Genomic DNA, 19593 nt, shown 5'->3' on the forward strand with positions numbered 1-19593 from the left:
CAGTCGATTTCTTCCCACTAAGAGTGAGGTATATCCCCATTTACGATCGCAACATAAAAGTAAAGCGAACAAGGAAAAGTGGACAATTCTCAGCCGATCCCGTGCTTTAACAATGAGCAACTGGAGCTGCTCACACAGCTACGAGTACGCGCGGATGATCGCGAATACGCCTACCAAAGCATCATGGAAGAGGGGCAGATCATAATAGGTATCACCGCTGGTCTGATAAACCTCAACGCGGGAGACAATTCCCGCTACTCTCACGTCATCCCCGGTATGCTCCACACTCTTGAGAATAGAATGCTAAGTCTCTTAGAAGAGCTGTGCGAGCTGCGCACTGAAGAGCAGACAGATGGATGAATTGAGCTCTGGCTTTTCGAGACTATTGGCTGAGAAAGGTATTCGACGAGCTAGTGCAGCGACCTCTTGAAGTCCTATCAATTTGACATTACTTTGTACCGAGATAATTTTCATAATACCCTTGTTAAAAATGACATTAAGCTATTCATTTTTGTTTACCATCTCTCTACATACGTTCCATCACTTTCACCCACTTTGAACATACAAATGAGTTGAGTCTCACTTTGGGGGAAGTAATAATATTGTCTCAAAGAATAGATCATGTTTAATTCCAGAAACATGGAATTACACGCCATACAGTATGGATGGTATTGATACCCGAGGACATATACATCTCACAATTGGGTAGAAAAGCAAATATGGAGAATCTCTTAAGGCGTATTGAGAGAGAGGTAGTCTTCCCTGCGCAATAGGAGTAACTCTGGAAGGAAATAAGAGTTTCCGCGACCGCCCAAAGCTCTTCAGGCTGCTTTAAACCCCCGTATTTAGATACTTCGTCATCATCAATTTAACTCGAAGTCCCTAGTATCGTCCCAGATTGCTGAAGCAATTCGCTCGTCGTGTTGCTCCTCCATATACTGCTCCATGGCGAGGAGGATGTTCCCAATGCGGGTATGACGAGGATGTGGGCGGCCCAAATTATCCTGCACCATGTGCATGATGAAAGTTACCTCGAGTAGAATATCCCAGCGAGCATTCGATCTTGCGAGGGCGCGGGTGCGTAACCGCGTGAGCATTTCAAGATGCTCGTCAACAATGGTTGGTACCCGCTGCGAGCAATTTTTTCGCCGATACGCAAGTACTGCGAAGACTTTACATTATTGGCCAAAACCTCCCAAGGATGAGCAGAAACGGGCAAGGGGGCAGTTTGTAGAGAAAATATATAATGGATAGAGGTAACAGCCCACTGCGCAGCTGGAACTTCAGTTCACTTAATTAGTCAAAACGATGGAACTTATTTCAACGGAAGCATGTCCACGTTGCTGTGCGTGATCCATCGATGATTGGAGCCCATGTAACCTGCAGCCCCATAACGTACACCTTGAGATTTATTCATTGGTTTGAAATGTAACTTGCGATCGGACCCCATTCACAGCAATTGGCTTTACCAGCTTGTTGGTATCAAGTTCCAGTCTTTGGGCCACGTTGTTGTTAATGAATGCCACCACGCACCTTGAATCTAAGCAAGCAGTGATACATTGTTCTCGGGATTCTGAAGCTGCGGTCATAGCCGCATACCACCATGCATGCTTTGGCTCGCATTGAATGTCTCGGGTCGAAGCCAGCGTAGCATGGCCATTTATTTACCCCCCATATCTTCCCAGATTGCTTCCACAATCCAGTTATCACGGACCTATTCCAATTTTAGTTTCGCCATCTCCTCCACCAGGACTTCCTTCGGCTGTTCTAGTGCGTTTAGCATGCTTGTCGAGGCCAGGTTCTGTGCCATCGGCTGGCCTATGATGGCCTGGGCCATTTCTATTATCATGTATGCCTTATCCCAGATTTGGCATCGGGACAACTCTCGCTCTTCAGCGCGGACACGGATCCTAGTTAACATTTCGAGATGATCATCGTTAATTGTGGTAATTGGGCTGTTATTGGCCACTTTCCTTTTGTCAGCTTTGTGTTGAAAACGCAACGACGAAGACGGTTTCAAGGGGAAGACTTGTTTCTTACTCTTAACGGTAGTAGATGGGTAGGGAAATTAAAGACGAGAGGATAAGAGAGTTTGGTAGCTCTGTTTTGTTTCGTCGGTGTTGTTAACACTCGCAAGGATTAATCAGTTGCGGGTTTAGGTGAAGAGGATCAAAAACACGGAAATGTGGGAGAAGAAAAGAAGAGGAAGAGAAAGGCAATGGGGCAGGACTTTAAATAGCAATTGCTACGATAAATCGCGTTTTCACCAGGAAGGAGCCCCTGTCACGTAGTAGCAATATACACGACATTCTAGTTATTTTGATACCTTCAAAGCTCCCTGTATATACCGATAGAACTTATATAAAGTAAGAAAATATTTACAACAGAATGAATTTCAACTGAGAGCTGATGAAAGGGGATATTAATGAAAAGTCAAAGCAATGTGAAATTTGTCCATGTTTATATAGGACGTTGAGAGCTCTGCAAGTAACATTCAAAAATGCATCAAACGCACGGGTTAAGCCCGAGTGATGACATAGATCTTTCCGGCAGCTGGAGAGCTAATGGCAAACACATTCCGCTCAGATGGAGAGTCACTTTTAGAATTTAAATGTACAGGAGTGAGGAGCACTCTTGATAACTGAAGTTATCTATCCTACTGACCCCTCTCTGATTAGGGATATTGTGTTAAAAGGCTTTTGGTTGCCTATATGCTCCTTTTGGAATGAAATTCCTCTACACAGTGGTTCATTCAATTCATTTACCTTGTATGTCTCATTTGATTTCACCTTCACCCTTGCTAGCTCACTTCAAACTCATCGGGCTATCCGAGTTCCATTCTCTGTGCGACTTAGACGACCCGCAGATCTTCAAGCAGTCCTTTCATTGGTATTTGTAGGTTGTGAAGTTGGTCTACTGTAGCGCTCAAAAAGGGATAGCTGGTGAGGATGAAGACTTGGACAAAGTACGCGATACCCGCGGCCTCTTCAAATAGTTGGTTGCGAACGTAGTCTTCGAACCATCTGCGCACTCGCAGGCATGTTAGCAGGTCCAGCCGCGCGTTATCAGGGGCCTGAATCAACCGAAAATGGTCCAATTGTTTCTTGTCAGATATGGTATTGAAACGCAGTTGGAAGTGGAAGACCGAGGGGAATAGGTGCATCTCTTTGGTCCTCGGAGTGAGACAAGAGACGGAGTATGTGTTGGTACGTGTTGGAGGGTTGGAAATAGTGAAGCTGAATGATGCTTACTATTTATTCGTTAGCTCATTGGATTGGATAGATCTTGTATATAGCCGAAAGTGGTATACAATGGTTGCGACTGGTTTTTAAAGTTGGGAGTCGAGAGTGATAAATAGGAAACAATGCGGAAGGGAGAATGGAATGTTGGTTAAGAGAGGTAGGAAGCACAATTACCTCCAGGCTATATTAAACTTTCACTTTAACTAGAAGAATTCCCTTGAAAATTCCTTTATAGTTCACATTTGTTCGCCTCGGTATTTCATTCATTCCTGCATGCCGCAATTAGCTGAACTTATTTGTTTCGATTTTCCATTTTACCATAACTCTCGACCCACGAAACTTGGCTTCAAATGAGCTCTTCGAACTGGCATTCAATTGCCTCTGCCAATTTGAAGGTAACCAAATCTTCAAAGACTGTCTTAACCTGTGCCTCCGACTAGCGAAACAGAGGTATCGTAGGTTCCAGGTATGGGCAATCCAAGATCAAAATTTGAGCAGAGTAGGTAATTTTAGCCCCTATTGGAAGATTCCGAGGCCAGTGTTATGTCGCAAAGCAGGGTTTATGCTCAGTGCGGAGGCGGCTTGAGTTGCTCGTGATTAGGTATTGTGATGAAGCGAGTATCGGCCACCTTTTGCTTGTCGGACTTTTGATTGAACGGCGGAGCCGGAGAATCGAAGGAACAGGTGGATCTGGCTCTGTAGTCATTGAAGTGGTAAATGTCGCTGTGATGTAAAAGAACTCCTGGGATTTTTACCAGTGTGCACCAGCCGCGTGTTTCGGCGTAGATCCTACATAAAGGATAAAGGGATATACCGCTGGTGGATGTGCTTCTAGTCAGCAAGATGTGGGTTCGAAGGTGATGAAGGAAGGATAGAAACTTGAAAACCAAAATCTTACATAGAGATTACACTAGTCCAACTAGACAAAGCGCGCGACTGCTAGCGTGAGCAAATATCAAGACCGCGCAGTTGGGTAGTCTGACCAATAGCAACCAATAGCTAAAATCCACCGCTCCCATTATCCCATTCATTGGAGTTTAGGCGAAATATAGAATATATCTCAAATAATACGTATGAAGTGAGGTATACTTCAGAGTAATATAACTGTTTCCTCGAGCGCCGATGAAGGATATTGTCAACGAGAAATAAGAATAAAGGGAAATATCGTAATATCTGAGTAGGGGGTGGTAGGATATGTCTCCAAAGATGTCACTATGCATGGTGTAATGCGAATTTTATCTATCCAATGCACATGGGTACGACGCCTTAGTGACTATAAACCTTGACATGGTGTTCCAAAAAAGACTGAGAAGATTCAATTCTGTACATTGTAAAGTCCCAGAGGAAGCACAGTAACTAGCAGTACAGACATAATTGTACCAACTTGTGCCTTGGTCGGTGCAGACATCGGATTCGACCGATGTGGGCCTAGGCAGCGCGGAGCACTGCACGTTCAGCTGCCTCCTGGGCAACAAGGCTAGCTATCTGCTGTAGAAGGCTCTGCATCTCTTGTTCTAGCTCCCGGAGTTGTGCGTGAGAGCACTGGTATGGATACCCCCGAGCGAGCAAGCCCTCCACCATTTCCATAATATCACACGCCCGCTGGAACATTCTTGATCGATCGGACGATCTTGAGCGCCAAAATCGCACCAGTGTCAGCAGTTCAAGCTGATCATTGGTAAATGACACAATTGGACGATTGTCGGCCACTTTCCACATTTCAGCTTTGTACTTTAAAGGTAGGTAGAAGTTGGAGTGAAAGGGGTGTATCTCACTAGCGGATAAGCTTTGAAACCTGGATATGATTTTGCTGCACGCGTTTGAGACGATTAAGGATGGGGAACTTAAAGCCTAACCAGTCATGGTTAGCGCCTCGCATTATGATAGATCTTCCATATGGGCTCAAGTGGCATACCTTGCACTGATAGTCGTATGTGGCAATAGGATATGCAAGATGGGTGAATGAGGAGAGAGAGAGGATTAATAGTGGGAGGATCTTAAGTAGTAACACATCCAGGACTACGGGGAAAATCGCGTGAGGAAACCGCGACTGTCACCTTGAATAAACTGTAAGGCTCCCCGGATGGGAACCCTACAATATTCTAGTCATAGCAATGCCCCCACGATCCCTTAAACCTTAACTGAAATAAAGAACGAGAAGAAGTAAGTGAAAAGTGAGATATTGATGATATCTATGTTAGACATTTACTAATAATTCAAAGAAATACTATCAGTATTCCTTCAATCTCAAGCTCAACACAGTCTATGGGGATGAAAAGAATAAACGAGAGGGGTGTTTGGCAACGCACTTGGGAATTTCAGATGTGAATAATGGATATGCAGATACTATCGCTTATTTATCTTCATATGTCCTTATGGACCTTGTCGTTGCTAACTCGGAAGTTTGAGTAAGAGAATCGAGAGTTTAAGGTGGGCCAGGAGGAACGAAGGAAGACGAGAATTCAATTCACTCGGGGCTGAAAGAGCACACGCATTTTCAAGTGAAAACAACCGACAGATATTGCGTAGGGTATTGAAGTCTAAAGATCAACAGGGTCAGCTATAATTCGTACGAAAATGAGATTAGAAAGCAGTGGCAAAAGGCTGATTACTACAAGAGGAACATCAAGGTAGAGTTGATGCCGTTCTACGTAGTTGGAGGCCTCCAGAAAAGATTCAAAGACACAATGTTTGCTTGAAGTTGAATAACCCTACAGCCTAATGTATGTAAATATATCATCGTGTTGGATTTCTTTGCTAGTCGTACCAGAAGTGGCTCTACCACCTGCAAATTATTTGAATGTTTGGATTTGGCGCTTTTCTGCTTCTCATTAAGTTGGGGGTTGATATTTGGGGACTAGTTAGAATGCAACAAAATTCTCCCCACAACGTCGTAGCCCTAGCAGGGTGACCTTTACAAGTAGACAAATTCAAGAGATTGAACCTGCTATGGCTCAACGTATATCACCTTTTAATTTCAAAATGGTACTAATAAAGACTAAGATAGCAGTTGATTCAATCGTAAATTCCTTCTGCATGACGTTGACTTAGACCAATCGCGCGGTTTCCTCCAAATCCAGAGCCCTCTCCTCTCCGACATTGAGGGCGACCATAGCCATGACCAGGCACTGCATTCTTCTCTCCAGAGTCCATAGAATTAGGACAGCAGGAGTTTGACCATCACGAAGGTACTTCCGTACGATATTTTGAACCGTCTGTATAATTCCACATGCTTCCTGGAATATCCTGTCACGCGCGTATGCACGGGTATCCCTGCGGAGTCAGAGCTGCATAGGCAGTTCAAGGTGCTCGTTTCCGGAGGACGGCACTTTTTCCCTGTCAGCTTTACTGTCAAGGGGCCGCTCTGAATAGGGTATCAAAGGGGGGAGGAGCGGGCTGTGTCTCACTGCTGATCAATATCGCGGATGTGGAGTCTTTGGGTACTTCAAGTGAGATTTGAATCGTAGGTCTGCGAGTTACAGTCTGCGGTAGTCATTTCCATTGTCTGTTGTCTCGCTGCAAGTCTCTCCCGTCGGCCAAAAGCTCATACCCGAGTACTGTGTGAGGCGTAGTTTTCGGTTGGGTGAGAACTGGCTCAGTTGTCGAGAAAGTGATCAACACATTTGATTGATACTTAGCATCTAAGATAATAACTCCTTTGCATATTTTTACGAGGGAGTAAGTTTTACTTCATACCTCTGGAATTAAAGAGTAAGCCTGAGACGACCTAGTGAATGATATCATAGGGAAAATCAACTATCCCATCACTTCGAAAGTAGCCAAATTGATATCATAAACAGTCCGCGACAATTGATACTAAGATAGAATACATACGAGAAAGCCAGCCTTAACGGGGAAAAAGGCGGAGCAAATCATACCTTTAAAAAAACTCAACAAATATTTGTGTAGTGATAGCCACAAGCCAACATTGTCCCACCTCTTGATCCTTCTAGAACTCCTAGTTGATCGAAGAATGATTATTAGGAGACTGCTGGTAAGATAGTTGTATCAAGAAGTGAGAATGAAGTGAAACTTAAGGGAGTCAATATAGGAAATTGAGCGTAGACAACAAACATCCAGAAATGAAAATTTCGCTTCGAGGGTCGACGGAGTCTAGGTAATCTTGGAACGGAGGAAACTCAATATAACCTTATTCCATACTAAAATGCAGCCAACGGCGTTGTTTCGGACTCCTACAAATGAAAGACATCGATGCATACTTATTTGAATTCTCAATGCCGCTATTGTGCTCCTTTCAACGCACTTCAGAGTTGAGTAGATTGTCATCTCAGTGGCTTATGCGAGGTGGCTCCAGATCTCTTCTTCCATGGTACGAGCACCGTCTTCTTCCGCCTGAAATGCCAGTATGTGGCACATCAACGAGTGCATTCTCTGTTCCAGCTCGTGCAGTGATTCGGATGAATGAGGAGCCTGGGCCCCACGAGTTCGACCGATCCGTAGGCGTGTTAGGAGCTCGAGCTGCTCATCATCCAGTACCAGAATCGGGTGAGTGTTGGCCACTATTTCTTGTCGGCTTTGGTTTCGAACGCGGTTCGGATAAAACATCAAAGGGAGGCATGTATATCACTTGCGGCCGGCTGAGCTAGATGAATGGTAATGGATTTGAACCTGTGTGCTAATTTCTCAGTTATGAAACAACTAGCATTAGATCTTCGTTCCGTGGAAAATCTGTTGGCCAATGTGTCATACCTTATATCGTTGTGGGTTGGGATGGTCGTAGTAAATGTATAATAGTGCGAGAATCTAGGCGAAGGAAGAAGGACGAAGAGGCAAGTATTGCAAAAGATTATATAAAGAAATTGCTACGAATCATTGCAACCTCCTCCGCGAGTAAGGTACGCGACCATCACCTAGATACAGAATGAGCAAGTATAGTGAAGCCTAGAACACTTGCTTCATACCTATGGCGATGGGTCCACATTCCTTTGTCTTGATATCCTTGAATCAAGGTACATTGGTGGCATATATGCCTTCGGAATGTGGTATAACTGATTGCTATATAATGTTTGAGACAGAGTTGGGTAAGCAATGATAATTGTTAAAAGTGAGAGCAAAGTGAGGTTTGAGGATGCCTAAATATGTATGCACTCGCGGGACATCCAACAAAGATTCAAGAATTGATTGTCAGTCTGGTATAGGTTGGATTACCCTATGTATTTAATGTACTATGTACGGGTAAGTTCCGGCCATTGACGCTGATTTTCAACCCTACGACATATATGGTTCACTTGGCGGATTAGAGGTGGGACGTGTAAAGGTGGAAAATAGCATTAAAATATCCTGCTCTGGATCATTGCAGAGAACCGACTATACTCAGATTCCTTCTGGAAACCAAAGACACACAATTGGTTGATTCATCGTGGAATCTTCCGATTCTGCCACACTCGAGGTTCTAAAAAGCAGTGCTCGAGGGTAGATTCTCGATCTAGTTCACTACCCGATTTGTCTCCAGATCTCTTACTCAAAGCTGGGATAAAGCTTCTCCTCGACCTTGACGTTCTCTATCTCCACAAGAAGGGCGCGAAGGTTGGGGACCCTGGTGGAGGAGAAGCTTTATTGGAGCTCCGGGTTTCATAGGAAAGAACGCCAAGTGATCCAGTAATTGTTGGTAGATCAGGCGTAATTTCTAAAGGGAAACGCTAATTTGTGGCCTCATGTTCCGTACACGGGATATGAACTGTGGGGTGACATTCAGGGCTTTAGGTGGGTAAATGCGACTTTGGAGGGCTTCTACTACGCGCGAAAGTAGGGTCGGTTGCCCCCCAGGTTGGACTGTATCAACATGGTGGAAAGGCTACACACAGTCAGGTTTCGATCATAAGACAGAGCTTACCAAAAGAACTAATAATATACACAGTTCCCGGATATCTTGTCCCCCGTGCCCTTGTCCTTCTAGGAGCAGGGTTCATTTCTATTGGAGCACAATCCAGATAGATTTCACGCAGTTCCATCTTGTTCCCAGAATTTTGTTGATTCTTTGCCTTATTCGACTTCCGTCTTCCCTTTAGGATAGTTCCGGGATACACATAAGCTCTGATAATCATGTAAAGTGATAGCACTCCCCCCCGAAGGTATGTGCGCTTAACTGGCGTACGAGGACCTGGGTCGGATGATGCGACTCACAGTCACTCGGTGATGGGAATGCACTAAGATCATCCTACCTTTCTTTGTGAGGTTTGTGTTTAAGGAACGGGTGGAACGGAGCATCGAGGGCGGTGGTTGCGCGCGAAAGGCAATCATTAGCACCGGGCCAATCGCGTGTTGAAAACATCTTTGAAATCGCCCCGCTACCTCCGCCAAAATGTCTATTCTCATCATGACTGAGTAAATACAGGAAGGAAATATCTGTCATTGGTTATGTTCCTCACACCCTTACGGAACACGTTCCATTTTTATGAATTTTCCGGGTAGAAATACCATTTGCAGCCTCTCGCAATCGGGTGCGTATCACTGTCAGGTATATGGAAGACTGGGCCGCATAATGCCATTGTGGAACAGGCATGCTTGGCTATGATGCACGCAGTTTCTATTAAACGATTGAGAGTCAGCATAGTAAAGCGACGATGCAGGGGTCTCCTACTAAAAAGTCAAGCATGTAGGGTTTGTCTCGGACTTTGGCACGCGTAGCCCAAATCCAGCCCACAATATGAACAGGCTTGGTTGCCTTTATTTCTCGGCATAGGCTCTGTCATGTTGCCTCTTATGGGGATAAAGGACCCAGGCTTTGCTTAGAGTCCAAGGTTGTAATACAAAATGGGAAAGTTGATAAAGAAAAAAAAGACTGATGTGGAGGATGGCAAGTAGCAATCTCTAAGTGAAGGGTCACATTTATGAGGAAGGAGCCAAAGCCACCAGCAGGCGCAAACTACTAAAGCATACCCGATTCTTTCGTAGTAGCAATAGCAAGAAACCAAGTGTCTCAACCATTTTCTTCTCCCATCTTCAGTATACTGATACGATGTATATATATCCATACAAGTAGAGTACGGCATAGTTGACAGCAAAATATTAGTTTTTAGATGAGCCCTCAGAGAATGATGTTAAAGAGTAAGAGAGAAGTGAGATTTGGAAATATCTTGGAAGTTGGGGACTCAAACAAAGAAATCAAAATTCCAAAATAAAGAAATAAGATCTGATTTCTACCCATCCAGGTGGCTAGTGGCCCTATAACAAAGACTTATTAATGTAATGTCACACCTTATGAGAGTTTGAGGGGGAAATGGTAGGCTCGGCTTAAATAGATGAGAAGCGGAAATGAAATCTGTGCTGTTTCGCTAGCCGACCCCTTAGCACCATCCAGGCGTGACAGAGTGGAGACGAGAACAGCATATTCATTCCATTCATCTGCGGTATCATAGTTTTCGCAAACGGAGCGCTTGTTCGCCTAGGTTTGATAAGCGCTGTGGATATCCTACAGAAGTGTGCGAGAACAGTTAGCGGCATGACCATGAGTCGGGGCCGATTTGAACAATACTCACCTGCAAAATACGCGTTCCAGCCAATTGGTGTGTACGTTGGTGGCCACGAATAAAGGTTTCGAAGCCGCCGACGAGATCCTAAACCGTCGCCATAATGTTGAGGCGAAAATTGCAAGGCATGGTGAAAATAGGATCGTTGCCGTAGTCATCAATGTGGCTAACAGGGGCACCGATATTACCCATAGTGAAGAATTGAAAGTAGACAGACCATCCCGGAATAGTGGGGAGCTCAAATCCAGTACTTGCAATACCCCTGGGAGCATAGAAGGGTCTGGCGATAAGATTTTGACCTGCCAGAAAGTCCTCGGGGGGCTCGGAAGACTCACTCTCTCGGACACCTCTGTGTGGCTAATGAGTGAAGTTTGAACTAGAATTTTCCGTTATGCTTCGCTTCATCATGCTCGTTATCTTCAGCCTGATCTCTGTCTCTGCATCTGATGGGGTGTGAAGGGCATCCGAGGTTCTATGTGCCAAAGAAACTAGGCAGGGGGTGCTTCCTAAGTCGAGGGATACACCTTGGGTGACAGAACAGGGAAAACACTTATGTGCGACTGGTTTGAGATGGCTTTGTTACCAAGCAGAACAGAAACCGTAGGTTAATTGACCTCTACCTCGGGTGAACCTAGAAGAACATACTTACGATTCTACTGCTTGAAAGATGAAAATAAATGGATCAATCAGCTTAGCTTACTACATATCAATTAACTAGGAATATCCAAGATAACGCTAGGATATAACGAAGTGCGTAAGTAAGCATATTAATTTTCACCCGTCCTAGTTCTCTACCTTCTCTGTTATGGAACGTAAGTGGTGGTAAAGATGATCCTATTACTATGGAATGGCTACATAAGATGTCCACAGATACCTATCCTGCTTAGTAATATCCCCGGGCCCTAGGCCTTCACAAGTGCCCCCTCCGAGAGGCTGTTGCCGCCCTCGGTAGCGTGGGGAAACAAGGAAAAGGAAAATATGGAGAATCTACCACTGTTCAGAAATCCGCGGCAATTTGTTCATCCTAGAGGAGCGGTGTTTGTGGCGGCGGGCGCATTGCCGTAGCAATTGCCTCGACCTCCTCCTTGATTGCGCTGTCTTTCATTGTCTCGATACATCGCTCCACTAGCAGCAGGCCTTCGGCGAAGGCGGTGGCGTCTCAAATGGAGCTGAGGGACGCGTCTAGTCCTTCACGCATAGCGCGTACAACACGCGGGTCTCCTTCGACGAAGCGGGCACGGAAGTCAATCAACCCGGCATGATCGAGGGAGATAATGCAAGCGAGGTTGGCGGTATTACCGACGTATTGCCACAACGCCTCAACAGCTAGTAGTAGGGATACCACAGGGCCGACAAGGTCAGGGGCTCCGTTGATTTGGCTGATACGGAAGCGCAGCTCTGTATTTTGCAGAGGCCCAGAGCGGGGTTTTGCGATTGCTACGGGATATGGTTGTCGGAAGTGATATTGTGTTGTCTTTCTCTCTCACGGCGGGCGCGTCGTCGTCGACGAGCCGCGACGTTGTCGAAAGAGTCGCGACCTTGTGTGACCTAGCGGACCTCATTCCAAAGCTGCCGCTCTGCTTCAGCATTGGCCTGGCTCTCGGTATGGAGACGACGCAGCATTCGTCGCCTAAGACGGACCAATCTGGTCCTTATCCCGACGAGCATACAGCAATTGTTTAAAATTGGGTCCATCCGTGCTTCGATGCGCTCAATAGCGGTAGTGATCACATTCTCGATGATTGCACACATCCAGCACATGACGATCAACGCCCCGTAAAAATCAGTTGACGAAGCCCGGGTCGTCCAATTTTTCGAACTCTCACTTGGGTGAGGCCATTCAGCTCTTCATCATTTAGCGCTTGGGTATGCTGCTCATCGGCCCTTTGTAAAAGACTCCAGGATACCATATGTATGTGCTTTTGAAAATCTTGTTGTGTGAATTCCTCCTCATCTTTTAGATAAGTGCGGGGCTTGGTCACATAACCGCCAGGCCCACTGCAACAGTAATGCCATCCACCGAAAGATCTCGTCCCGAGATCCTGCTTCGGGACGGTTAAACAAGTGAAAAAATAAAATTAAGCACCCTCCATCCTTAAATTTGTACCTCGGCGTCCTGGGACAATTCTTCGGGTCGTGCCGGTTTAGCCTGTTGTGGCTTACTGGGTCTCGTTGTGAACTTTGGCTGGCAGAGAAGTATCTTTCTCAGCCACTGGTGGGATTTGGCCCTCAGTTTGGTCAGGTTGATCAGCTTGGCAAGCTGTGGTAGAAAAGCATCGAATTTCGGTTAATTTCTAGGCTAGCCGGGTCCAGTGACAAGAATCCTCACGAGAGAGTCCGAATGGAACGAGCGGTACCGCCTATCTGGTCACCTGGAATGGCGACCGGAACACCAGATTGCTCGTTCCATGGCTCCATAGTTGGCCGCCTCAGGCTGGAGGCTGTACATCACTTGGATAAAGACCATCATTCTGACTTCCATATTCCATACAATAACCAACGTAGGCACTTCTATGATTGCGTTCACCAAACTCATGCCTCGTGACCTAGCTGCCCATCACTGCACGATAGGATTGGTGGGTCAACGACTTTGTCTTTGTCAGGTTTGTGTTTGGGGTGCAATTTTGAAAAGAAGCATGCAAGGAAAGGGCGATGTGTGACTATTTGATAGAAAGTGGGTGAGCCCTGAGAGGATGGTGAAGGTCACTGCAGGGAACTCGGTATTAGTCAAATCTTGGTAGCAGATCTGAGAGGTTGTACCTTGAGTAGGACTGCAAACACGACCCGACTTCCTTTTTTCCAATTCAAGGTTAGCGTCAGATATAGGAGGATGGTGGATGGCAAATGAGAAGAGAAGAAGAGAAAATCAGCAAGAAAAGATAGCCCGTAATTACTTTAAACCCATGCGAGAAGGAACCTTTTCACGAGGAAGGCAGGACCGTCACATTGGGAGGACCCAAGACTAGTGAACCTTAGCGGTTGCTCGTGCAGTGGCAATAACCAGAAAGCAGCGCTCTCGCCACTTCTATCATTTCGAAACCTGGCATTGTCATAGAACATATACCTACAAGTGATCAGGAGAGTAACCCATGGCTGATAGTGAAATGAAATTTGATATGGCCACATCGGAGAAAAATCCCTATGAGAAGTAAGTGCTAATCGAGATCCGACGCCGTCTGCATGGTGACTGGCGTAATGATAGAGATCCAGGAAAATCTAGCTGAGCTGGGTCCAAAGTTCCTGCTCGAGGACGCCATCCTTTACCTCCTCGGTCTGGAGGTTTTGCATTTGCCAAATCAGAAAAGCCATTCTCGCTTCGATGCCGAACACAATGTTGATTCAAGGTCCTTGTTCATTGGATGCATACTGACCCAAGGTCCCGGAAACCGATCTCATTACTTCGAGTGCCTCTTTTAGTATCGCTGCTCGACGTTGTGCTCGTGTATCGCGGCGGCATCTCAGTTGAGCCAGGTGCTCCAGAAGCGCATCGCTTGGGATGGGATCTTCATTTTATCTGCTAATTTTTTCATTGTCAGTTTTTCGTTGAGACATATTTGTGGACAGAACGTCTATTATGGGGTTTCTCTCACTTGGATAGGACTTGTCGCCTTTCAATTGGGAAATGCTGTCTTCCGAGGGACCTGAAAAACAACCAGATTTTGTCAGCTTCATATTGTCTTGGTGATCTTTGTTATGATTCAAGGGACCATACCTCGTGGGTTTTGTAGAGAGAAGAATGTGTGAGATCGTGAAAGGTAGAGGAACGAAGAAGAGAAGACTGGTGGCCATGATTTAAATACCAAGTGCTGTAGGGGTACGGCAGTGGGCGCGTTTTCACAGATTAGAAGGAGCGCCATATGAAGTAAAGAGCAACAGTGGTAAATTTTAACCAATTCTTCAGTAGTGGTCACCATTAACTGAATGGGGAAAATCATTGCTCCCTAAGGCTCTCTGAGCTACGAACAGACTAGAGGCAGACTATCTTGTCACAAACATTCCTATTGAAAGCCGTCCACATTCCTCACACTGTAATGTCTTTTGACAGTTGAATGTTATTCCTAGCCATAGATTGTGACAACCTGCTCTCCATATTCCGCCCCTTTGTTAGCCAATCTGGCTCCAGATATCCCGTTCGAGCGCACGATCAACTATCTCTGCGTTGCATAAGGCGAGCATCTCATCCACGAGGAGTTGCATCCTTATTTCGATATTTCGGAGGATATTCGCAATATGTGGCTGGGGTAGACCCAGCTCTTGGTCCATAGCAAGCTGAGCACCTTGCAATAGTTGTGCTACCTCGTTCACAATACCTCCGTAGGCGTTAACCCGTCGAGTTGCTCGTAGGTGGAGCTCTGTCAGCGGCTCAAGATCCGCGTGACTTGGCACGGGAATTGGGTGCTCATCCGCCACTTTGTCCTTGTTAGCCTTTTTTTGGAGACGCGGTGGGGCATAGAATATCAAGGGGAGGATTTGAATCTCACTCTTCGGGGACTGGTGTGGACCTGAGTTGTCTCGTTTAAGCTTTCGTACGTCGTGACCCATACAGCAATAACGTCGTGTTAGGTCCTTAGTTTATTTTGAATCTTGCTAGGCAATCGTAGGTCTTACCTTGATTGTGCTTCGAGAGAGGTGAGAGGATAAAACCTTGGAATAGAGGACAGGAGTAGTTGCAAGAATGTGAAATTTTGATTGGGGATGGCGTTTCATCGAGGAAGGTGCGACCGGGTCCTTGAAGAGACCACAGCAGCCCAGGTGATGAATCCTAGCCAATATCCTTAACGCCATCATTCCGACAGACAAGCATACTTGTAGAATATATATAGACCAAGCCATTATTGGTAGTAGAACAAAAGGATACTTGGGGCTTGTTAGAGAAATTTCGGAATGAGAAGTAAGACCCAAGTGAGATTTGACGATGCCTAAGCAGCCCTGATGAAGCATTCCGAAAGTTATCATTGAGGAGTGCGAATTGAAGTTCCCGTGACAGGGCTCAGATGGTAGATAAGGTGAAAACAAGTAGCGGCACTTTAGGTTGACATATGAAGCCACTCCTACACTTTGACTTGTGAAAGCGAATTTAATAACCAAAGGATATTGTTAATGCCTGAGGTTCTCTATGCTACTTTACCTTCAAGAGTTTTAGTGTTCAAGTCCTTTAGTATTCTTCATAGTGTCTATCTTATCGAACATCTGATCCTCCCTCGTAATCAGCCACGAGCCGTAATAAACCGCTCTTTGTTCTCTCCCTAATCCTCGTACGAGTGACCTATAAGTATCTCCTCTTCAATGTCGCTATCTTTCATCTCTTGGAGATAGAGGGCCATCATCCCATGCGCTAGAAAGCGCATCCGGCCTTCCAAGTGGCAGAGAAACTCCACAGCGAGACCTTTTTCAGTAGAGGCATACCTTCCCACAATCTCCTACAGCCAGCACATCATGATCAATTCCTCCGTAGAAATTAGGGCGCGAAGCCAGCTTCGTCGGATTCGCCGAAGTCTCACTTGCGTGAGCTCCTCGAGCTCCTCATCAATGAGTGCTCTGATGACCTGCCGATTGGCCACTTCGTCCTTGTCAGCTTTATGCTTGCGGTTTGGCTACGGAGAAGCGTAAGGGGAGGGATTGTATCTCACTTAGGTAGTTCCCTATATGGTTTGGTGATTCTTAAGCTGTATGCTAGTTAGTCCAATGTCAGCTGTTTGTTTTAGGGAAAGTTCTCTTGTCGTTGAATGGATCACACCTTCAAAAGCCTGACTCGGGCAATGTTGTGCGAGATTGTTGAGAAAAAGAGGAAAGGAAGTAGAGAGAAAAGAATGAATGAAAGAAAAATGGGGAATCGTTTTGATTGGCAATTACTCCATGACTGCGACGGGAATCGCGTCGCCGCGAGGAAGGTGCAACTCGGATCTTAAGTAAATACCACAGCTGCCCAGGTAATGGACACTAATGTAGACTGAGACAATATATGTATAGAGGAAGCCACCATTAATGGTGAAACCAAATGTGGCTCGTTAAGAGTATAACATTTATGAAAAGTAAGACCAGAGTGAGAGTTGATAATGCATACCCAATCACCAGGCCGATGATACAGTCAAAAGGAAACCAGTAAAATGTGCGAACTGAAGTTCCTATGACTGCTGTTAAGGATTAGAAAAGGTGAAAGCAATTTGCGATACTGTAGCATGAAATAGAGCCACCGTGAGGATTCTACTTATGCAAGATCAAGATCTATGAACAAAGGTCATCATTAGTACCTAAGGCTCTCTACGCTGCCATATGTACAATGTGCGTTTAGAAATCTTCATGTTAAAATTCATTGACATTCGTCATAGGGCAAATATTATTAATTAATCTCGGATCACAAGTAGCCATGAACTGTAGTGGTATGCTCTTCATAATCTTCTTGATCGTCAGCCTAGCTAGCTTGCAAGATCCCCTGCTCCGTGGCACAGTCATTCTCCTCTTCGAGCTGGAGAGGGCAAATTTGGTGGATTAGGACCCACATTCTCACCTCAATGTGCCAAAGAAGATGCGCTGGAGATGCTTCATAGCTGGAAGTATACCTGGCGACACTTCCGTAAACGTACCCCATAATGCTGAGGGTCTCTGCCAAAATTTCGCCCCGAAGGCGGACTCGCCAGGTCTCCCGCACTCTCAGTTCTGTTAGCTCCTCTAGCTGCCCGTCCTCCAAGGATCGGATTGGCTGCTGATCAGCCACTTTGCCTTTATCAGCATAGTGTTTAACGGGTGAGTGAGAACAGAACATAAAGGGAAGAAGGTGTCTCTCACTGAGGACTTTTGAGTAGTGGTGGAAGATTTGTGATTTTCAAGCTGTAAAACAAAGGCTATGGGTTAATTGCTTGTCTTTTCATAGAATAAGCTACAATTGATAGCAAAATGATATCCCATAGAAGGCGAGTAAAGGATGATCTCACCGAAAAATAAGAAAAAGACAATATTTAACGAACTCGATATCTGCATGGATGCTATTGGGGTTAAATAATTAAGCTTCAAATATGTACTGTAAGCTTTTACACCAACGTAGGTTTGGGTAGTAAGAGAGGTGAAAGAGACTCACGACGGTGAACCTTCACGAAGTTGTCGAAGCTCGCGACAAGGCGTCAAACACTGGCCGCAACGGCCATGACCAGGTCGTGATCCAACATGAAAGCGATCGGTTCATCATTTGCATCAATTGCACCAGGTATCACGCCCATACCCCCAAAATTGTTGGTGGTTTTATGGTTGTGCGGGCTATCATAAACCCCTGAAAGAAGTGGGATGTCTTCATTGTAATCAGTGAGTTTTGTTGAGATCTCCTGTTCGCACACGAGCCTTAATTGTATCGGGGAACATGGCAAGAATCTTATCCCGAAGAAGGAATTTGATCTTTTGTCATATCGCACTTTTGCGGGGTTTAGGTACAGTAAGGCTGCCTCACCAACGGCTCTCCTTACCCTAGTATCACCACATTCCACAGGTCGCGCTCGAACGCGGCATACCCTCCTCATGTCTGCGAATGATAATCAGTTGACCTGGGAGAGCCGCCGTTATATGCTCGAGCCGGCGCAACACGAGCACACCGGAGGATTGAGTGGCATCGACCAAGCCTTCCAGATCCCCCATTCGGTGCATCTCCTCCCGAAGTGCTATTTGCTGAATGTATACTCGGCGGGTTGCGCGCAGTCTCAGCTGTGTGAGCTGCTCGAACTCTTCGTCGTTCGGGGTAGGGATAGGCCGCAGGTCGGCTACTGTCTCCTTGTCAGCTTGTGCTTGAACCACGGTAGGAACGGGACATTAGGTAGGGGGGAGGTGTCTCACTGGTTTGGGTTGGGGTTATAAGTTGGGGTTTCTTGATAATGATAAATTGACAAATGCTCAGATCCGGTCAGCTTCTGGTGTTCCTAAAAGACTTGTCTGTGGGCTGAAAAATTATCACCTTTGTTCCAATACTTTAGTTTGGAATTTCGAGAAGTTGAGGAGGGACGAAGGAGGAAGGGAGAAAGAAAAAGACGAAGACAAAATATATTCCAGGTATCATAATCCTCATTTGCTACGAGAGAAAGTGCGTTGTCACGAGGAAGCCGCGACTCTCACTCTATAACAGGATATCATACCTTGATGAGATACTGAAAGATCCTCAATATTTACCAAGTGGTGGGGGGTCAAGATATATATAGTGAAGCTAAAAAGATGCTCAAGATAAAATTGATAGTGATATGGCTCAAGTTTGATTTTAACGAAATGTAAATGTGAACTGGGATTTGATTGAGGTGTAAAACAAAGAACTTGAAAACTTAATCTGATCTATAATATGCTCCAAAGCGTGGCATCTTGTTTCCTTATCATGCTCCCTTCGGCAGCCTTGCTCCGTGAGAAACTTCCGTTCCTCCCCTGCTGTGTCACCGCAGCTCACACCTGACGCTCGAGGGCTGCATCTTCCTATGCCTGTTCGCCAATTTCAACGAGCTGGCTCATCAGAGTTGCCATGACACTTTCTGGCTACCGAATGACAAGCACATCGGGGTTCACCCCTCTCCGAACATCCGGTGGCCTGGGCGCAGAGTTGGCGCTCTGTCACCTGGTATCTTTCTTCGCCTTCGTTTATTGCGACCAGGCGTTGCAAAGGGGTTTCCAGAATATTTCCCAAGCGCCAAATACCCAGGACAGCCGAGCCGAGCTTGTAGTAAGGGTCAGTGTTGTTCATCATGTTATCTAGCTAGCCATGGCCCAGATAACCTCACCAAGCACCATGCGCCGGAGATTGCACCGTCAAGCTATTTGCAGCCACATCTGCGAGACCATGTCTATCCGCTCATTGTTGGGTTTGCGGATCTGCCGCCCGTCCACCACTTTGAATTTTC

General features: G+C 45.8%; 2 protein-coding genes across 2 annotated transcripts; both read right to left on the reverse strand.

Moving 5' to 3' along the window:
- Positions 1–863: 863 nt before the first annotated feature.
- On the reverse strand, positions 864–1097 carry PEX2_049700 (uncharacterized protein; the record flags this gene model as incomplete). Its single annotated transcript, XM_016742245.1, has 1 exon — positions 864–1097. One exon carries the CDS (start codon positions 1095–1097, stop codon positions 864–866), a length of 234 nt encoding a protein of 77 aa, XP_016597575.1.
- A 13739-nt stretch (positions 1098–14836) lies between these two features.
- On the reverse strand, positions 14837–15274 carry PEX2_049710 (uncharacterized protein; the record flags this gene model as incomplete). The annotated part of the gene is made up of 1 exon (XM_016742246.1): positions 14837–15274. The coding sequence occupies one exon, from the start codon at positions 15272–15274 to the stop codon at positions 14837–14839; it is 438 nt and encodes a 145-aa protein (XP_016597576.1).
- Positions 15275–19593: the final 4319 nt, after the last annotated feature.

This window comes from Penicillium expansum, assembly GCF_000769745.1.
Source record: "Penicillium expansum strain MD-8 chromosome Unknown contig166, whole genome shotgun sequence".
Taxonomy (NCBI): Eukaryota; Fungi; Ascomycota; class Eurotiomycetes; order Eurotiales; family Aspergillaceae; genus Penicillium; species Penicillium expansum.